Raw genomic sequence first — 19,602 nt, 5'->3', positions numbered from 1 at the left:
GAGAGAAGTGGGAGGGGGGGGGGGGGAGAAAGCAGATAATTAAGAGGCAAGGGAAAAATTATAATTTTGATTGATTATTGAGAGCGAATATTATCTGCAGGGTGGGTGAAGCGCTAACCGTCTTTAGGTGTTGGAAAGAAATTTTGTAGTCAGAAAGCACGTTTTCAAAAACTTCAGGATGAAATATTGGTCTTCTCAACTTGTAGCTTTCATTAAGACGCTGAATGTGGTTTTATTAAAGCTAATTGTTCTTTCACAATTATATGTTTTGGAATTAGCAAACAAGATATTATGGCTATGGACCAAGGTGGGTTTTCGCAAGGTTTCCAAGATCATTACCATCATCTCCAGACGCAATGTGAAAGTTATCTCGACAACGTCTGTCCCTCCTCGTCCATCTATTGCCTGTCGTTTGTTTCGTCGTTGGGTCTGTCCACACTGTACAACGACATCGTCAAACGTACACTGGACCCTCGGTTGGGAACATGGACCTAGAGCTCCTGTGTTTATGAGATGCTCGAATACCGATACGAAGTTGATCCTTGTCTGGTTCTGTGAATCACTGTCAAGGCAAGGTCCTGTGAATCGAAATCCGGTTCTGATGAGGCCAGCATTGGCACGACGCGGGCCTTATGAAGTGAGAGCAATGGACATAGAGAATGGAAGAAAATATTAATAAAGATTCCCCTCTCTCTCCTCTACCCCCATGTCTCCTCTATTGAGAGCCAGTGTAGCGGCAGATCTGGTTCCACCGGCGGATACGCTATCCGTCGGCAAGTATCGTTCTTAACGGCAGATATCGTTCTTTACTCGGAACCATATTGATATTCTTATTATTCATTTTCCTATTAAAATAGATGAATATAAATTGTATGTCCTATATAATTTTGAAGGAAATGGGTACCGTGTGCATACAGATCCCAAAACGATAGCAAGAACGATATCTGCCGAAGAGAAATTAGTTCTGAATTCGCCGGAGTTGGAACACTATCCGCCGGCAGATAGTGTTCCCTTGACCGTATCTGCCTATATAGCACAGGATCCGTCGCTACACCGGCCATATCATTTAACTTAGGCGAGTATGGTGTTCCACCATCCTCTGCTTCTAGCCTTCTATATGAATAACTCTCCTCATTGTTTTAACCCCTATTCTTCTTACGAGTTCAGCATATTGTCCATTCAAAGCATCCACCCCCTTATTTTCCACGGCACTGGGGACGATATTTTTTACTTGGGGTGCTGATGTTAATTTGAAAAGAAAAAAAAAAAGGTTATCACTACAAAATAGAGATCAAATTGGTCCGAAGAAATTTGAAACCCCCCCCAAAAAAAAAAAAAAAACCAAAAAGGGTTTCAGTACAAAATGAAGGACATTTTGGTTATATATCTCAAATTTTTTCACATTTTCCGGAATACATTGTGGTGCTGTCTAAAAAGAATAATTCACGCAGCAACCCCACATAAATCGCTAACGTTTGTGCTATATAGTACTCTTGAATCAACTTGGAGTAGAGAAGTTGACTTAAAACAGCGAGAAAATTCAGGGAAAACTAGATTGGACTAAATCTGGGAAAGTAGGCCTCAAAATTACTGGCATAGGATACAGTTAATAGAGAGAGGTTGCAATCACCCTACAAACCGTGAAATATTTGGATGGAATGAGAATGGCTTCATAGCAATATAGGTCATGAAAATCTTCCTGCGGAATTCTTACTTGCACAGTCTGGCCAGGGCATTTCCAATCGTGTGTTACTGCCATCCGGTAGGCTCCAGAAGTGTTTACCATTCGCATCTTGAACACAAGCATAGAGATTTTTCACCTCCCCAGTGAAGTGGAACTTTCTCTTACAAGATACCCTGCAGTGTTGCCCACCTGCTACGTTGGCGCAAGCCACCGCACCATTCAGTGGCGGGGGGTAGAACGGGCAGAAGTAGTCTGGGTGAAAGAGGCAAATCGTTTAGAATAAAAAAAAAATCAAGAGAACAAGCGATTACAATAACTGTCTTAATACTGATATTCAATCAAGCAATGTGTGTCTATTTCCATCTAGGAGTTTAACGAATATCAATTACACAATGTTGACAGGACTTAAGGAGATAGAAGTTATTACGTTTGAACAGAGGTCTTGCGTTTTAACTCGGGTTTCGGGCAGTGTGACCAGTTTATCTTTGACTTACTAGACACTATGATAGTCGTGTTGCAGTCTTGTGAGTTTCCAGACGAATCCGTTGCTCTCGCAACAACTTCTGATTCTCCCAGAGGAAAATTGGACCCCGATGGGACACCGAGTATATCTACAGATACGGACCCAGAGTTATCGTCAATTATGCTCGTATTCCAATCCTCATCGTCGATGTCAAGGCCTCCAGATGGATCCAAACCTGGATCAATGGCATTGAATTCGCCGTTGCAGTTCCCGATTCTTGGAGGTTCCTCGTCTGACAAGACCAAAAAGAATGGACGAAGAAAATAATATGGTGAAAATTGGATCAGACCCCAGCCCTGATGCTTGTACATTTAATTTCTGATATCTTGGAAATAACTATAAGCATAACAGCTTTCCCCTACAGCCAAGCAGAATAAAATTCCATATTGCCATCTGTGACAGAGAAACCATGGGTATACTAAGTAAAAAGTAAGTTCCCTGATGAGGTATATGTATTGCACATGGTACAAGACTAATACTAAAAATCTCCTCGCCAGTTCGCGCATTGCTTCTCGGTGTATCAACCTCTAGATCTAAGGAGTGCTCTTAGGAAACTTAGTAAATGATATTTTTTTCAACATATTTATCACACCTATAATAACAAAATGTCCTTTGAAGATCTAACTCAAAAGAACACTTTATTATTTTTTTTTAATTATAGAACATAAATTTGTTATCTTTACTCATTCCATTCTAATACCTCGTCGACTGACTAGAAGGCGGGTGGCCCCATTTTACATGCATGTAATAAATTAGTAACTCGGCAAGAGACCAAACCCTCGATCTCAGAACTGGAGGAAAGCTCCCTTCCACTAAGCAATCAGTTTAGTGGGGATAGTAGATCTATTCGAATATTTTTTATTCGACGTTTGTCTTTGTTGTTGATTGTCGCACAAATAAGAAATTGGAACAAATTTGTGTAGGCCTGACATTGAAGGTATGACTGAAAGGAGAAGAAAAGAGGACACAGAGAGAGAGAGAGAGAGAGAGAGAGAGAGGGGGGATGAGGGGGGGGGGGTTAAAATAGTTATGCACCTCTGACCGTGATAGTGAAACTGCAGTTTGCCATGTTCCCCTCCAAGTCGGTACCAGAGTACATCACCGTTGTAGTACCGATGTCAAACCGATACGGAGGCGAGTGTGTTGATCTCAGTTTGACAGGGACACCGGTATTATCAGTGGCGTCAGGCAGTTCCCAGTTGATTCGGCAAGTTGACATGAAGGGGTCCGTTGGGTTGCTTATGTCATCGGGGCAGATTAAAACCGGGGGCGTGTTGTCTGGGTTAAAAAGAAAGTAAGGAAATATAAAGAATAAAGGTGTTGAGTTTCGCTCAAATCAAATGATAATCATCAATATTCCTCTTTAATGTTTCGTTGCAGCATTCCTCATTTTTTTCATTGACATTTATTTATTTTCCTTCATTTATTGCAAAAAGTAACTCAGACTCTTTAAGTTCAAAGTTACAGAAAGAGAGAGAAAAATATAAAGGGGGGACAAAAAGAACGACTGATGGGAGAGAGAAAAACTTATAAAGAGTGGGAGAGAGAGAGAAATTATAGAAGCTGGTAGAACGGGGAGACATGAGAAGATGATGGTCAAGAGTGAGAAGGCAAGAGGAAGGAAGTACTTTTTTTTCAAAGGGAATCCCTTGTTTAATCAAGACGCAGAAGTGTCCGGACGTAAGATCGTATCTTGTCCAGAAGCTTTTGCCCCTTCCACCCACTAAACGCTTTTCCTCCACACTGCACTTTCCTACTGATCACGCGATATACCCCTAATCTGAAGAGCAGTGGGTGGAGGGCAAACAAAATCTCGAAGGGCCAGCATCTGGACTAGTCCATACCCTTCATCCTGCTTGACATAGGAGTTGCCAACGAAAACACATAGGAACACTGTTCAACTAATTGGTCAATGTAAATAAATGACGGTCACGTAGGATATGTTCATTCATTGAAAGGATAATTAGTTGTTTCATCCAATACTATCTGCTAACTAATTAGAAAATAAGATCATCCAAATCATCGAAAGTTGGAAGGTCTAAAGATTTCTATCCGCACCTCGACATCTTACGTTGGCAGCAGGAGGGTCCCAAGTCCCATTAGCCTGACAGGTGACAGTATCAACGGTTCCTTCAGCTTGATATCCAGGCTTACAATCGTACGTACACATCTGGCCGAATCTGGGGATCTCCAAGCAGATGCCAGCTGGCTGCATACGCAAAGGGTTGACGACAGATAAGGGAGGACAAGATACCTCTGTGTCATTGTGGTAATAAGGGAATTAAAGCAGAGAAACAAATTATTTGTTGGATATAATAATAATAATAATAATATAGGTATATTTACCCAGGGAAGCCACTTTAGTTCTGAAAACTGTTCTCCCAGCGAGCCCTACTATTATTATTACCCCGGCTTTAGAGATATAGAGTGAATAGCCCATCGTAACCGTGTTGAAAACAACAGTGTCCAACAATCATGACTGTCCTCATATTATTTTTCCAGGGGGGAAGGGGTAAGACTCATGCATAAAACAAATTAAAGAAGCTCTAAAGCAAGAGAGCGAAGCGGCCGACCTTGTCACGGGAGGCACTTTCTTTATGTTCTGAAGTGACATTGAAAGATTTCGTGCACACGTTTGGTGATTTAGTGAAAATTTCAAGTAAAATGAGTGGCCATGCCTACAGTGTATCACACAGTGTGTAGCACAGTGTGGAATCACCTGTCACACTGTTATATATATGAGCATTTCAATAGTCTGAACACATCTTCACAATGTCCACTTATGTGAACACACTGTGGGGGTTTTTCAGTAGAGAAGGGAGTCGACGGAATTTCCATTTTTATCGGTATAAGGTGAGTATAAAGATGACCCCCAAAATGAAATTGATCTATTTTGAATACATACATTTTTTATAGGCCTTTTCCCCTTTCGTATCTTCTTTGATTCAGTTATTCTATTTTCATCCCCCCCCCCTCATCACTGGAATGGCACGGGGAGGGTCGCCAGTACCATCATGGAAAATACTGAAATTATCTCTTAACATTGCAGGATTTTACTAAACTAGGAAAGACGATCTGAAAGGTAGATTATGATCTGAAAAAAATCAATCAATCAATCATTTTATATACTACAATATAAATACAGTGTATATAACATTTGAATATTCAATACAAAATTCATAATATGGAAATGCGATACACCTACATGTAGGTCCTTACTTTTGCACGGGTCCTGTTCGGTATCATCGGCAGACCACTGAGCGGTAGTTTCACTATCCCTCTGACATGTGACTTCGGTTACCGCATCCTGTTTGAATTCATACCCCGGTTCGCATTGCAGCTCACAAGCGGTACCGATGCTGCGGTCAGCGGTGTTGCAGGTACGAACGGCGTTGTTTGGGTCCGGCAGCGGAGGGCATGTGATTTCTGGCCGGAGAGACAGAGGGTATAACACACAAATAATTTGGTAAGTCGCCTACGTACACTCCACATTTCAATGATTGGAAAAATCCAAACGGTTATGAAAAGTGACTATATAGCAGAACATTAAAGATAGCATTAAACTTTTTAATCATTTGGTTTAGATTAAAAAAAATCATTGGGATTTACAATAAATCCACTCCTCCGCTGATGAGGCGACTTTTCATCGTCGCTCTAGATTTATTTCAAATCGTTGAAACTTTAAATTTAGGATACCAAAATGCTGCGAAATTATTGAAAAAATGAGTTGAAACGATGAATGAGCAGTATCTATTATCTCAAGGTTAATTATCAAATTAGTATAATTCACAATTGAGAATACCAATAAATAATTCTTATATCATATATGTTCCTAGATTATAACTATTTCTACACTTCTTGAGCCATAATAGCCAAATGCACAAATGCTCTATAAAACCCTGGCCCGAAGCCAAATAATATAATTCGCACCTTTATACAAATAGTTCTAAACTAGACTTATAAATGCTGTGTAAATATGAAAGTCAGTAATATATTCAGCAGCTATTTCATTATAGTTGGCCTTCTTAATTCGTCAAGTGATATCTATCATTATATGGGGACTAGTGATGGGCAGTATCTACTTCATATTTCATAAAAGTATCTATAATGATAAAACAATTATACACACTTGGATTACATACTTTCGCACTGTAGTGGCGTTCCCGACCATTGTTTTGATGCAAAGCACGTGATCTGTTGGTCGCCTGCTATTCGTCGGTAATCATCTCGACATTGAAACTGGCAGGTTGAATAAAATGTCACATCGCAGTCATCCATGATCACACCATTTCCGTTTGCATTATTTATATCTGGACATCGTATCACTTAAAATATTTAACAATAGAAGACATAAAAATATGGACTAATTAATTGATTAAGAAATGAAATAATGAATAAAGTAAAGCTAGATGATTATCACTATTGTCTGTTTTCACAACATTGGTCGCCCTATAACTTCGTCAATTAAAGTTTTAAGTTGTGCAACAATTTAACGAACCAGAGAAATGTCTTCACCCAAAGTGATTTTCAAATGACAATGATAAATGAATGAGGCTGCATAAGAAAATAAGGAACATTTCTCTTTTTGGACATATTGCCACTAATTTCTTTAAAACAAAAGATGGAATTTCCCCCTGCTCTGTCAGTCAGGATGTTACGCATAGACCAAACAAAAAGGATTATTTTATGATTTTGACAAATTGAGGGTAAGCTCTCTAGAGCTACGATTCAACATCGAAAACACACATTTCTGAGGAGAAAAATAATACCAGCCATGCCAGACACGAAATATAGAGGGAATTCGATAACCCCCAATAGGGGGTTTCCATGCACTATGGACAATGTTGGGGGAAAATAACATTTAGCATTTGGGGAGTCATAGGGTAATCCAAGTTTTTTACACGAAGATTGTTCATGGTGGCCTCCAATTCAAGAGCACCATAAAATAGGCAATGATGTTGAGCAAAACTCTCCTTTCAATATTAAGGGTGTAGACCTATTTGAAACACAATTCAATTACATGTTGTATAGGGAAAAATACAATAAAAAACAGTGTATTATTAGATTCAGAAACATGAATTAAAATTCGAATAGGAATGACTAAAACCGTGGAAACAACCTGTATGTGATTAGCTAATAATGGCCAAACAGTGGTGTTATCAGGAATAAGAGTTTTATGAGAAGGAATGTCAGTCATTGTAGTTGGATTTTTGTTAATCGGAAGAATTAATTCAATAGGTAAAGTTCTACCTGATAGTGTCAAGAGATGACTAAAAGGTGACAAACATTATTTCAGCTGAAGTATAGTCCGAAGTACGAAAGACCTCACAACCTGCACCAAGTTCTTTGGTTTATAAGACACCCCACTTAGCAAACTTAGCACATGATATTGTCATAACTTTGTCAAAAGATCTTAGAAAAATCTTTTAAAACATCATAATTTTAGGCAATAAAATGTTTTATTGGCCTGGTGTAAAAACATATTGGTACTTTTACAGTAGTGTTTTCACAATACCATACTACTTTTCTATCAAAGCAAAGAAAACTCATTTTCATAACAAATGTATTCTCAGTATACTGATTTTTAAATGATGTATTGGTATAAGTTCTTTGATGTAATGGTCAAATGTTCCATAATATTTTCTTGATAATAAACAAGACCCAAGTATTCACGACCTGGTTGAGTAATGTCATGATTAAAGAATTTTTAGTAGATTTTGATATGCCATGTCCTAGCGCGATATAGAGATTGCATTAAGGCCTATCCAAATATTGCAATTACGACCCTTCCTTACGTAACACAACCGGAAATAGTTCAATACTAAACTGTACCTGTACCATATTTGTTCAGGTGTTTCTTTCTTACTCATACAAATAATGTTATACCCTTTTTACACACGCTAAAATGTCCTTAACCCCGTACTATAGGTGGGGCTAAATTGCCATTTAGCCCCACCTATAGTACGGGGTTAAGCTTAGCCCACTTTCTTTTTACACATCATTTTTGCAAAGTGGGCTAACCCCACCTTTAGTACGGGATTATTTGGCCCTGCAAAATAGCAGGGTTATCCCAGCAATTGCGGTGCTAAGAGCGATAGTACGGGGTTAAGATCGCTAGTGTAAAACGAAAGTGGGCTAAGCTTAACCCCGTACTATAGGTGGGGCTAAATGGCAATTTAGCCCCACCTATAGTACGGGGTTAAGGAAATTTTAGCGTGTGTAAAAAGGAATGAACCATCAGTGTGCTCGTGAATATTCATGAGCTACCACTAGTCCGGGGTTAGCGAGATTCGTGTGTGAAAAGCAAGCATTCCTTATCCGGGGTTAGCAATAACGATTTGGCATGTGTGAAAAGGAAAAAAGATAGTACGGGGTTAAGGATAGTACGGGGTTAGCGATAGTCCGGGGTTAAGAAAATCCTGTGTAAAAAGGGTATTAGTGATTTGAGAGGTTCTTTGAGGCTTCGTAAAAAGATTTACTTTCCAGAAAAGAAAAGTAAAAAAATATTCTAAAATGGCATTTGATTTTTACAGAGAATAAGATTTTTTTCTTCAAATTTTGTATTGTACATTTAATAAACAATACCATTTTTGAAGAACAAAATAAAATTATAAAAGTACAAGCGTCAGTTAAAAAACCCCAGAACTTTTGAAATATATATATTTTTGTGATTTGAGGTTTCAAAAGAAAGACCATACATATTTTGAACTTCTTATATATTAGCTCTTGGTAATCTGATAATTTTTTATCGTATTTTCTCGGTGGTACTTTAAATAAGCATACAATGCGTCCCATAGAAAACTAAACAAAGAATCATCGATAATTTATCATAACTTTGTCTCAGAAATTCAAAATCTGCTCTTTTTTTAGATACCTCAATCACAGTTAATCGTCATAACATATCAAAGTTCTGTTCTTTGAATCAATGCTTTATTTCCATTATTTAGTAAAACAAAATGTATTTTCACCCAGTCCACTGTAGTAAAATATATCACGAAACACAAGACTTGATGCATGACTGATCGTCAATAAAAGAACAAAAACAAACGCAGTGTTGAGTAAGCACGACAGAAAAATATCCTAATTTTTGAAGCACACACCCTCACACACACGCGAGCACACCCTAACGCACCCAATCACACACACACACACACCCACAAATTTGAATAAGGTATCCATCGTTTTCTGTTCTGTCCTCGGACAAGTACCACACGCACACACACGCATCGTGGCCCTGTGAAGCTAGTCTGCTGTGCAAACCCTTCACTCGAATTAAGGGTCTGAATGTGCAGCCAACTCATGCCTTGTCCAATGAAGGCAAGTTTTGTATGTGCTAGTCTTTGCGTGGAGACACACTTGTTGATCAAAGTTTCAATCAGGGTCCGTGCCTGCAGACCACTGTGAAGCGGGGATGCTGGAGCACTCTCAAGATTTATCTGGGGGTGTTGCGTGTATTATTTTCAAAAGGCAGCACCCCCATGGAAATCTGGTAAGTATACTATTTAGCAGAAATGTAACCAAAATGTATCAAACCTTTTTCGTATTTTTTTTTGCTTGTCAAATTTCTCGTGACCAAATGACCTTATTTTTTTGTGAACCACCTTTTTTTGCTTTCTAGAACAAAAAACCCCACTTTTGGCTTGTTAAATTTAAACCAGCACCCTCCCCTCTGGCACGTACCCACCCTCACTTAAAACAACGGCAACAACGTGGTAACATTAATCACTTACATTGGCAAGTGCCTCCTACTTCGCCTGGGTTGCCCTCATACCCATCATCACAATAGCAGTCCGATCTACTACTACTCCTCGCAGATGTAGTCGTAGAATGCATAGGACAGTCATCGCAAGGGCCGTTCCCATAGCTTGTCTTGTATGTTCCAATGGGACACTCTGTAACGAGATGATTAATTGATTAACAGAACGATTTATTGACCACTTAAAATCAACTTATTCTCTAATTTGCTGATCTAAATTTATCATTAACATGCTCGATAGAACGGTCGACTTGGACTTAATAGGGACTCGTTCCAGATAGCTACTCCCTAAAGGACAACCAACCTCCCAAGAAAAGCTCGCCCGGACGATATGCATAGACCTTAAATCTACGCACATGCGTACTTCGTGTGCATGGTCAATAGCCTCTATAAAGTCGCCCTACTGAGTAAAATTTGCCGATTTGACGCATTAGTGCATGGTACGGAAAAACATCGCGCACCGGAAAGTCCAGCCTGAGACATCTAGCTTGTGACGCCGCCATATGCCACTTATAGAATAATCCCGGGGGGCCACTTCCATTTTCGAGTGGATACCATGCGCGACCATGAGATCTCAAAAAGCACCCTAAACACGTATTTTCCATATTCTGAAAATGCACCCCTTAACAAGTATTTGCGTGTGAAAGCCTACACTTAACAAGTATTGGAAACAAAACGATACTATTGGCAAGTATTTCCTGAATTGAACTCCTAAACAAGTACAGCGATATTTCAATGTTATGTCACGCACGTCGGTCGTCGGTTTTACCTTTACCCATAGAGCTATCTATGCTTTACCTACAATCCTACATCATTGGGTTTAGTACAGCCCAACTCGCACAAATCATACTCTAAACACGTAGTGTTGACTTCTGGGGCAAAAATTACATCCTTTATAAAACATTTTAGTCTTGATTTTTTATACCCTCGTAAATTGGACCCTAAACACGTAACTTTCCTAGCGAAATAGATACCCTTACGTGCCCTATCTTGAAAAAGACATCCTTTTTACGTGTTTTTTTTGGTCGCGCATGGTATCCACTCGTCAATGTAAGTGGCCCCCCCCCCCCGGGAAAATAATAATACACGCAAGTTACATTTCGTTGCTGCCACTAGGCAATTATACCTGAAAGGTATCATTGTCACAAATATCATGATTATCACTATGATCATCGATTGTCAAGTACAAAATTTTGTTTGGAGGGGGGAGGTGGTTAATCCTACTTGAATGTAGCCTCTTGTCGAGGCCCTGGCGGCTGCTTCCCGAGCGAAGCGAGGGATTTCCTAATTCGCGAAGCGAATTAGGCCTGCCGCGAATTAGGCCTGCCGCTCTGCTTCGCTCTCTCCCTTGCATGCTTCGTCATGTTCGCTCGGAAAGCAGCCGACAGGGCCTCGACAAGAGGCTAACTTGAATGGTGTATTTGTCCAGAACCGTGCTTTACATGTCCTGGGGGTAGTTCGTCTGGGGTTAGTGGAAATTTGTTCTGGAGGGTGATTGCCCTATAATATGTATAAAGCATGCCAAGAGAAGTTTGCGGGGGGGGGGGGGAGGGGGTTATCATTATACAATTATTATAACAATTATTTAAAAATAAAATCCATAAGCATATCAAATTACCTTGGCACGAATTTCCATCGCCCGTGAAGCCAGCTTCGCATGCGCAGCCAGTTGAACCGCTACGGGTAGCGCATGTGCAGACAGCACGGTCGTCGCACGGACGGTCACATTGGGCATCTTGCACTATGTCGAAGTACGCATCGAAATCCTTGATGTCTGTTAATAAAGAACGAACAAAAAGTACAATAATAATGACACTCTATTAAGTAGATAATAATGTACAACGGGAGATTTGGTGCCATTTTACATGAATGAAAACAAAAGAATCATAATCAAATGTTTGTTTGTCTCATTCGTAGAACCCCGAGAAAGTTATTCTTTGAATTTGGTTTTATCCTATTAAGAACCCAAACAATAAAAGAATCGTAGAACTGCATGGTGATGTTGAATATTGAATATACGAATGATTGTTTTAGCGTTGTTAATAGCCAGATTCTTTCTTTAAAAACTGAAACAGTAACCATTATTTGAAAAATGGAGTACTCTATAGGTAGCTCCCCCAGGTAGCTCCAAATAAGTATATACATCTCGATCAAAGTGGGCAAAATGATTCGAAAATTCACAGCGTTACTAAACTGACGTCATGTTCATCGTTTCCTAAATTAATTTCCCTCTATGAGTATGTTTTACCAAGCAGGGTAAGTATTACAAAAATACGTGTCTTACATTTTTAGTGATTAATAGTGAGAAATTAATACAACACTTTCGTTCCAAAGATTCAAAGATGCCGATCATAAATTTCGGTGGACAAATGATTACAACGTTTGCAAAAAGTTTAAAGGTGAATCCGACCCAAATAAAAAGTTCTTTTTAGATAAAAAAAATTAAGACCAGCTGATAGGTGAAAGTTTGAACAATATCGGACAAGCAATAGGAAAGTTATTATTTTTTTTAAGCTGTAAAAATCGGTAATTGATAAAAAGCATGGAGATTTCAAATAGGTTCCATTTGTGATGTCATAGTGATGTAAGACAAAGGCCTCTCTTCCACTTACTCCAATGTATAAAATGGCTAAAACGTCATATTTAGAAAAAAGGTTTTACTTCAAATTATATATTTCTGTCATGATGACATAAAACAATATGCTACCTGGGATATATTTTGATAATTGCTCCATAATATAGGCACTTAGGAGAAAACCACCAAAGCATGATAAAAAAGTCCATGGTCTATGGGAACGTTGTCGTTGCCCCTTGTCATAATCTACTTACACAGTTGCCAATTTGAAATGTACATAGTCGTAGGGATCTCAATTTTTAAAGCAGCCAAACCTTTCTTACAGGAAAAGTCCATCCCACAAAAAAGTTGATTTGAATAAAAAGAGGTAAATCCAACAAGCACAAATAAGGAAGTTATGACATTTTAAAGTTTCGCTTATTTTTTTACAAAACAGTGATATTTACAACTCAGTGACATGCAAATGAGACAGTCGATGATGTCCCTCAATTACTATTTCTTTTGTGTTTTTAAGTTCAAATTATACAATTTTTTAAAATAGATTTGACAACAAGGACCAAGTTGACTGAACCATATAGTATTAGCTAATTCCACATGTTCAGGGAGGAATTAATCGTTATTTCAATTGACAATTAGAAAATTTGAATATTTCATATAATAAAATACAAAAGAAATGGTGAGTGGATGACGTCATCAGTCTCCTAATTTGCATACCGACCAGGATGTGCATATAACTGTTATGTGAAGTGAAATGTAAAAATGTCATAACTTTCTTATTTTACATCCGATTTTGATGAAATTTTCAGCGTTATGCTAGTTTGATTTTTCTCCATTTATTTAAGTCAACATTTTTCTGGGGTGGACTTGACCTTGCATGCTTGTGCGACTTCTTTCAAACTTTCACCATTCTGTTCTTGTTTCCAACACATTTTATGACCAAGGTTGGATTCCACTTTAATAAAAGCTGATGGAAATCTCGACGTTTATTTTTACTCTTATCTTTGATTTTGTTTTTCAAGATCGTTCTTACCTAGTTTCGTCACGGTAGCTAGCTTCGAAACATCGCCAAAGTTGGCGAGGATATACTTGTATTCGTTCACATTGGTTGCGACAGCGTTCAGCTCCTCTATATTGATATTACCAATGCCGATTGTGAATATAAGAACATCGTCACCTTTAAGAAGTTCGGCGTTGGGAGTAGGAGAACCACCATCATTAGATGAACCATCAGTTAAAAGCATCAGAACTCTGGAAAAATAGGCATACACATCTCAATTTTAGATCATGGGAAATGTATTCAGAGATTAGCTAATGGTAATGTACATCGTTAGCATGGTTAGTATTTTCATAGAATTTCCTGGAATATGTGACCAATTTCAATTCTTACAAGCTAAATTGACATAATGGAAAATTGTTAAACGTACATTTTCGGCTTGTTCGTTCGCAAATAATCGTGTTATGACACCTTTTGATAAGTGCACATTTTGGTTTAAAGAACGTTGTAAGCAAATAGTACCTGTAGTGCACGTATTATTGAGGGGATCTACTGGAACTAAAATGCAGTTTAAGGACGTTCCACAGTTATGTTTGTTCCATGGACCATTTTCAAAATACCTCTACAATTTCAAAATACTTTACTTTGCAGTGCTGCAAAGAATGACGGATGTAACCCCGAGTTTGAATAAATGGTGTATTTGGAATTTTTCCTCACAGAGATACAAAGCATTTGGCGCGGTCTTGGTGTTTTACAAATCACATTTGCTCTAATAAAAGTACTGATAGTTTGAAAACAAACACATGAACCCCTATTTTTTTATGTTTATACCTCTTTGATATACCTTCTTTTACAATTTTGCAAAGTTTGGTGAAAATGACATGGGTTTTGAATAAAGAACAGCATTTATTGTACTTCTCAAGTTTGTTATTAAAAGGTCACATTTTTGAGATTGGGGTTTTGTTATCTCTCACACCATTTTTAAGAACTGACAGTGCTGTTTGTCTTAAGAGAGCAATAGCAATATAAATATATTATCCATCTTGAGAATACAGTTATCTATATTGCGAAATTTGATGAAATTTTCATGGATTTTGACAGAGTAGTAGAGGTTTAAACTCATTGTAGTGATCTAGTGAGGTCTATAAATGCCAAATTCTTTTTAATGCGCAATTCTTAAGAACATCAGTTTCTGTGAACTTTGAAGCACTGTGGCAAAAAATCACGCACATAGACCCATGTTAATTTTTGCTTATTTGGATTATTCAGGTGCTAAAGTATCTGTGTGCAAAGTTTGGTGAAAATTACATGGATTTCACTTAACTGTGGAACGTCCTTAATATGATTTGCCTGTACAATTATTTGAAAAATATACATATTTTGGTATAAGAACTTTTATACAAAGTGGGAATCTGAAATCTGAAAGTTAATGGAGTAACGGTCACATATATTGTCTTCGAGTAAACGGTGATGGCATATCGCAATGATTTAGAGAAAATTTTCAGAGCGAACTACTTTCTCAATTTTGTTCCAATGCTCGCGATATCGTTTTCTTCGTCTCCTGTTTGACAGTTTATTTTCATATGTTTGAATGCAGTGGAGAAGGATTATATTTGTGTGTGTGTGGGGAGGGGGTAGGTCTACGATAGCTGGTATTGTATGATAACCACTGGTGTAAATCCAAGCGGTGAACCTACTGTTCAAGGGGGGGGGGTGAACTATAATTGTTTCAACCTCACTTGAATAGCATGGCGTCATCAATTTACACCCATGATAACAGTCGCTCACAACAAGTAAATTACGGAATCAAACACCATGCAAATACACTTTCATTAAGCCCATGCTGCGGTGCAAGAAAAGCTATATATCTCCACTAGTTGATATAATTTTTGATAATACAAATGTGACTTGTAGAGCGTACTTTTGGGCACCAGGACGCGCATTGGTCAGGACCTCACGACCACGCTGTAGAGCTTCTGCAGTACACGTCCCGCCAGCATCGTACTCAACACTTCTTAAATCCTGACCAAACGTACATTTGTTTTTGTCTATAGACGAGCTGATGTAGTCAACACTAGTATATATCTTATCGCAGCTCGAATACGAGATGACTGCCACTCGTGTCGTACTCGCAGACACACTTATAAGCGTCAATGAGATGTTAACGAAGTCGACTGCCGCTTTGAACTGACTTACGCTGACGCTTCCTGACGAGTCAAGCACGAAAACGAGCTCGCTTTCGGGGCGGTCGTCAAACACCTCTTTCAGTTTCATCCTGAATCGCTCTCCTTCCTGGGTGACTTCTGCATTGCTTCGGAGTGTACTTTCGAAGCTAAGAAAGAGAAGAAGCAGTAAAATTCGTAGCAATTTCATCATCTTGTCCTTCTTGATTGTTCAATGTTAATGTACAGAAATAAAAACTCCTTGTTGGTATGGAAATCAAAACAAACTTATAAATACCCAACATGAATATGATGTTTTGGAAACACTTAATGATTCATGAAGAATTCAATCCCATTATTCCAATAGCCTCTTCGTTGGTTTTATAGCGCGGAGCACTGCGACAGCAGTGACTTGCATGGACTCAATTTCACGAATGAACGAAACAGGTAAAGGAGAAGTATATTTAGTCTCTATGAAACGAGATTCTCTGGGATTTTCAGCGATATTTACAACCTGACCTGCGATAGAATGTTTCACTGTACAAAATATCCTAATGATCCACACGCAGCCCTACGAAGTGCGGTACTACGCAGTCGCAACAAACATGCTCATGAACAATGCATATCTGGAATACTATGCCGTGATTGGTCAGTAGTGGTATCTGGGGCAGGTATCGAAGTCTTTGCGTACAGACCCTAATTTTACTATTTACCAAAGCCCACAAAATATCACCAACATTAATTTTTGCAGAAAAGGCTAATATGTCAATAAATATAGCAGCACATGCGATGACTGGATATTTCATGGGACTTGGCGGTGGGGGGGGGGGGGGGTGAGGTGGAGGCAGGACGACGAAAGGTTGATGCCATTTGTTCTTATTCGCTTGAACCACAGGGTATCATACAGTCAGACCACTTGGGCCTCTCACTTTTTTGTCTCCTTTCCCTCTTTCTAACTATTTCCAAGAGTACTAGATTCAGTACTTGGCCACTACCCTAAAGCACTACCCATCTCCGAGACTAGCTTCGAATCATGAATATGCATTTGTCATATACTGAGCTGTGATTGGTTCGATGTTATTAATCTGGACGATTCCACTCATCACGCGTATATATAGGCAGAGCATGCAGAGCGATAGTGTTCCGGACGGGTAATTAGGGTTAAAGGAGAATGAAACCCTTGAAACCAGCTGAATCCATATCAAAGAGAAAAATCAAAGAAACATATTGTTGAAAGTTTGAGGAAGATTGAATGAATAATAAGAAAGTTATGAGCATTCGAATATTGAGATCACTAGTGCCATGTATATCCTCCCAACGGCAATGTGACCAAGATCTGTGATATCACACACGTAAACTCCCTCATTACTTTAGTACTTATTTCACTTATATTCTCACTTTTATAGAGTCTATCACAAGGTGAGGTGTTCTCTTTATGAGATGACAAGTACAGAGGTTTCACAACATTATATCATTGATGAATCGTTTGTCATATGATTAGAATGAGCAAAAAGAGATGTTTTGGGGTATATTTTCAGTGTCCAAATGGGAGAGTTGTACGTGTGTGACATCACAGATCTTGGTCGCATTGCCAATGGGAGGATCTCCATAGCATTAGTGATCTCGACATTCAAATGCTCATAACTCTTTTATTGCTAGTCCTATTTTTCTCAAAGTTTTGTTGATCTTATTCTTAATCTCACTTTTCACCAGAATTTACAATAATTCAATACAACTCAAAGATTGATAAATCGATGGTGTTTGTGGATTTATGGTCTTCTACCGAAATGTCCGCTTCACTTGAAATGGAGCCTTTTATCTTCAGAGCAATATCAAATGAAATTATCATTATTTCATTACTGTAATATGTAATGGGTGGTGACTTGTTTAAAGACTTCAACTTATTCACTTCCATCAAAAATGCAACCCACGAAATCGCATACATTTTGACAAACACAATGCAATGACAGCAAAAAAAAAAATTAAACCCGTGTTCAAAAACGCTTTAGAAGGAACAAAAAACCCAACAACCCCAATTGCAAATGGATGATTTGTTGTGGACTATCACAATTAACAAAAAAGTCATACAATCAAAGTAAACAATACAGTTGGTAGGATCACATGATTTTTACCAGTAATGGAGGAAGGGGGGGGGGGGGGAGGCAGCAAGCTCCCTCCCCGATGCGACTACAATTAACTATCATAATAATGCAAGGGTCTATTTGTCAGGGATTATGCTGTTTTTTGTGCAACAGGAGGGAGATACTGAATGTCATATGACAACTGAAACTTTTTTTTTTCTTTGGTAAAATGAATCTTGGTTTTATCAATAGGAGCATTGTATACTGGTGGTTTTATCGTTCTCGCGACTATAGTAAGTTTATATCAACGAAGTCTCATCAATCATCGGAATCATCTTATCATCACCTTTCCGATCTCTTCGTGGGGTTTTCTCTTTCTTGCCCTTCCTTCTGTATATTTCACTCCTCTTCCCCAAGGGCGACACAAGGGAATCTAGAAAGAGAGGGGGTGAGGGGGGCACTACAACCTGAATATGACATACTATTTTTTCTTCATTGAAATAATCCGGTTTTGATATAGGTAAACGAATCTCTTTTCTCTCTCTCTCCCTCTCTCACTCTTTGAGTTTTCTGTTTGGCTTTTTTATGTTATGTATAAATATAAACATACATATTTTACACAGGCCAACAAAATAGAAATATTTTTTACACCAATTTTACAAGATGAATTTATGAAGGGGGGGCTAATGTTTTACAATAAGTTTTGCTTCATATGCCTCATTTTTTTCTGTATGTGTGTGTGTGTGTGTGGACATCCGGTAAAGTATCCTTTTCCCACACGCAAATTATGTCTTTGTCCATTCATCATTACATATTAAAATGCTGCACAAGAAGGCCTATGAAATATAAATATTTGTTAGTTGAATTTTAATCTGAACAAGGTTTTTTTTTTAGTTGCAATGTTAAACTCGTTGAGAAAGTTAACTCAAGGGCAAGGGTACCATTTTATCAGAATGGGTGCTGGTTTGTTCAGAAAAAATGACACCCCCAAAAGAAACTCCCGACGGAAGGTGATTTTGGTCAACTTTGACACCCCCTCCCCCCAAGAAAAAGGGTTACACTCAGGGCCATGGGAAGGGCATTTCAAAAGGGGTACTGGTTTGAATTTGACGAGCAAAAAAAAAGGATTTCACTCCAGAATTAAGGGCATTTTGGTCACGAAAAATTTGACGAGAGAGAGAAAAGGTTTCGACTACAAAATGAAGATGATTTTGGTTAAATTTCTGCATGCTATTAAGCATACCATTTGAAGTAGGTCCATGATTATACCTACTTGAGTTCCAGGTGATGCTGTCTATAGTGAAAAATCTGGGGGGGGGGGGGGTTAGCACCCCCGCGTCTCAGGGCCATGGTTTCACTCCCGAAACGTGATTTTTGTCAAACTTCTCCCGCTCATCAGGGCCATGAACCACACTTAAATGGGGTTGGGCGATGGTGGCAGGATGGTGGGAAATTCGAAAATGAGGGTGTCAAATTTAATGGGAATATTGTCTCAAAGTTACAAGTGTTCAATAGCGATAGGTCTATTTATTCATTGGCAACTGTCTCTCGTTTCCTTTCACAAAAAAACAAACCTGTTTACAGCATTGTTTTCCAAGCCACGGTTCCTGTCAAACATAAGGCCCCGGTAATCATGATGAGCTCTCGAACCCCGGGGAAAAATATCGGGGTTTTCCCTTATCAATAAAACTCCATGAACCTGTGAACACTTTGACAGCTGACCCTGACATTGTACAAGGGGCCGGTTACACAAAAAAACTGTGTTTAAACGTAACTGAAAACAATCAAACGCAAGTTACAACTGAGCGTCTCTGATTGGGTGAGAAT

General features: G+C 38.7%; 1 protein-coding gene across 2 annotated transcripts in view; it reads right to left on the bottom strand.

The window, feature by feature from the left end:
• The window catches only part of LOC129261161 (sushi, von Willebrand factor type A, EGF and pentraxin domain-containing protein 1-like), a 41,610-nt gene extending 25,334 nt beyond the window's left edge, over positions 1 to 16,276 (bottom strand). The window contains exons 1-11 of one of the 2 annotated variants that reach the window (XM_054899220.2): positions 15,454 to 16,276; positions 13,569 to 13,786; positions 11,582 to 11,737; positions 9,938 to 10,099; positions 6,350 to 6,532; positions 5,427 to 5,633; positions 4,266 to 4,463; positions 3,243 to 3,485; positions 2,179 to 2,439; positions 1,715 to 1,936; positions 340 to 629 (exon numbers count right to left, since the gene is read on the bottom strand). In XM_054899220.2, the coding sequence (XP_054755195.2) occupies positions 340 to 629; positions 1,715 to 1,936; positions 2,179 to 2,439; positions 3,243 to 3,485; positions 4,266 to 4,463; positions 5,427 to 5,633; positions 6,350 to 6,532; positions 9,938 to 10,099; positions 11,582 to 11,737; positions 13,569 to 13,786; positions 15,454 to 15,908 (2,595 nt within the window). In that variant the 5' untranslated portion in view covers positions 15,909 to 16,276. The remainder of the gene's footprint in view (positions 1 to 339; positions 630 to 1,714; positions 1,937 to 2,178; positions 2,440 to 3,242; positions 3,486 to 4,265; positions 4,464 to 5,426; positions 5,634 to 6,349; positions 6,533 to 9,937; positions 10,100 to 11,581; positions 11,738 to 13,568; positions 13,787 to 15,453) is intronic. The other variant, XM_064099127.1, reaches the window with a different exon arrangement.
• Between the last annotated feature and the right edge of the window lie 3,326 nt (positions 16,277 to 19,602).

This window comes from Lytechinus pictus, chromosome 5 (assembly GCF_037042905.1).
Source record: "Lytechinus pictus isolate F3 Inbred chromosome 5, Lp3.0, whole genome shotgun sequence".
NCBI classification, from domain to species: domain Eukaryota; kingdom Metazoa; phylum Echinodermata; class Echinoidea; order Temnopleuroida; family Toxopneustidae; genus Lytechinus; species Lytechinus pictus.
Note: the sequence above shows the minus strand (reverse complement) of the source record. Positions and strands in the feature narration are given on the sequence as shown.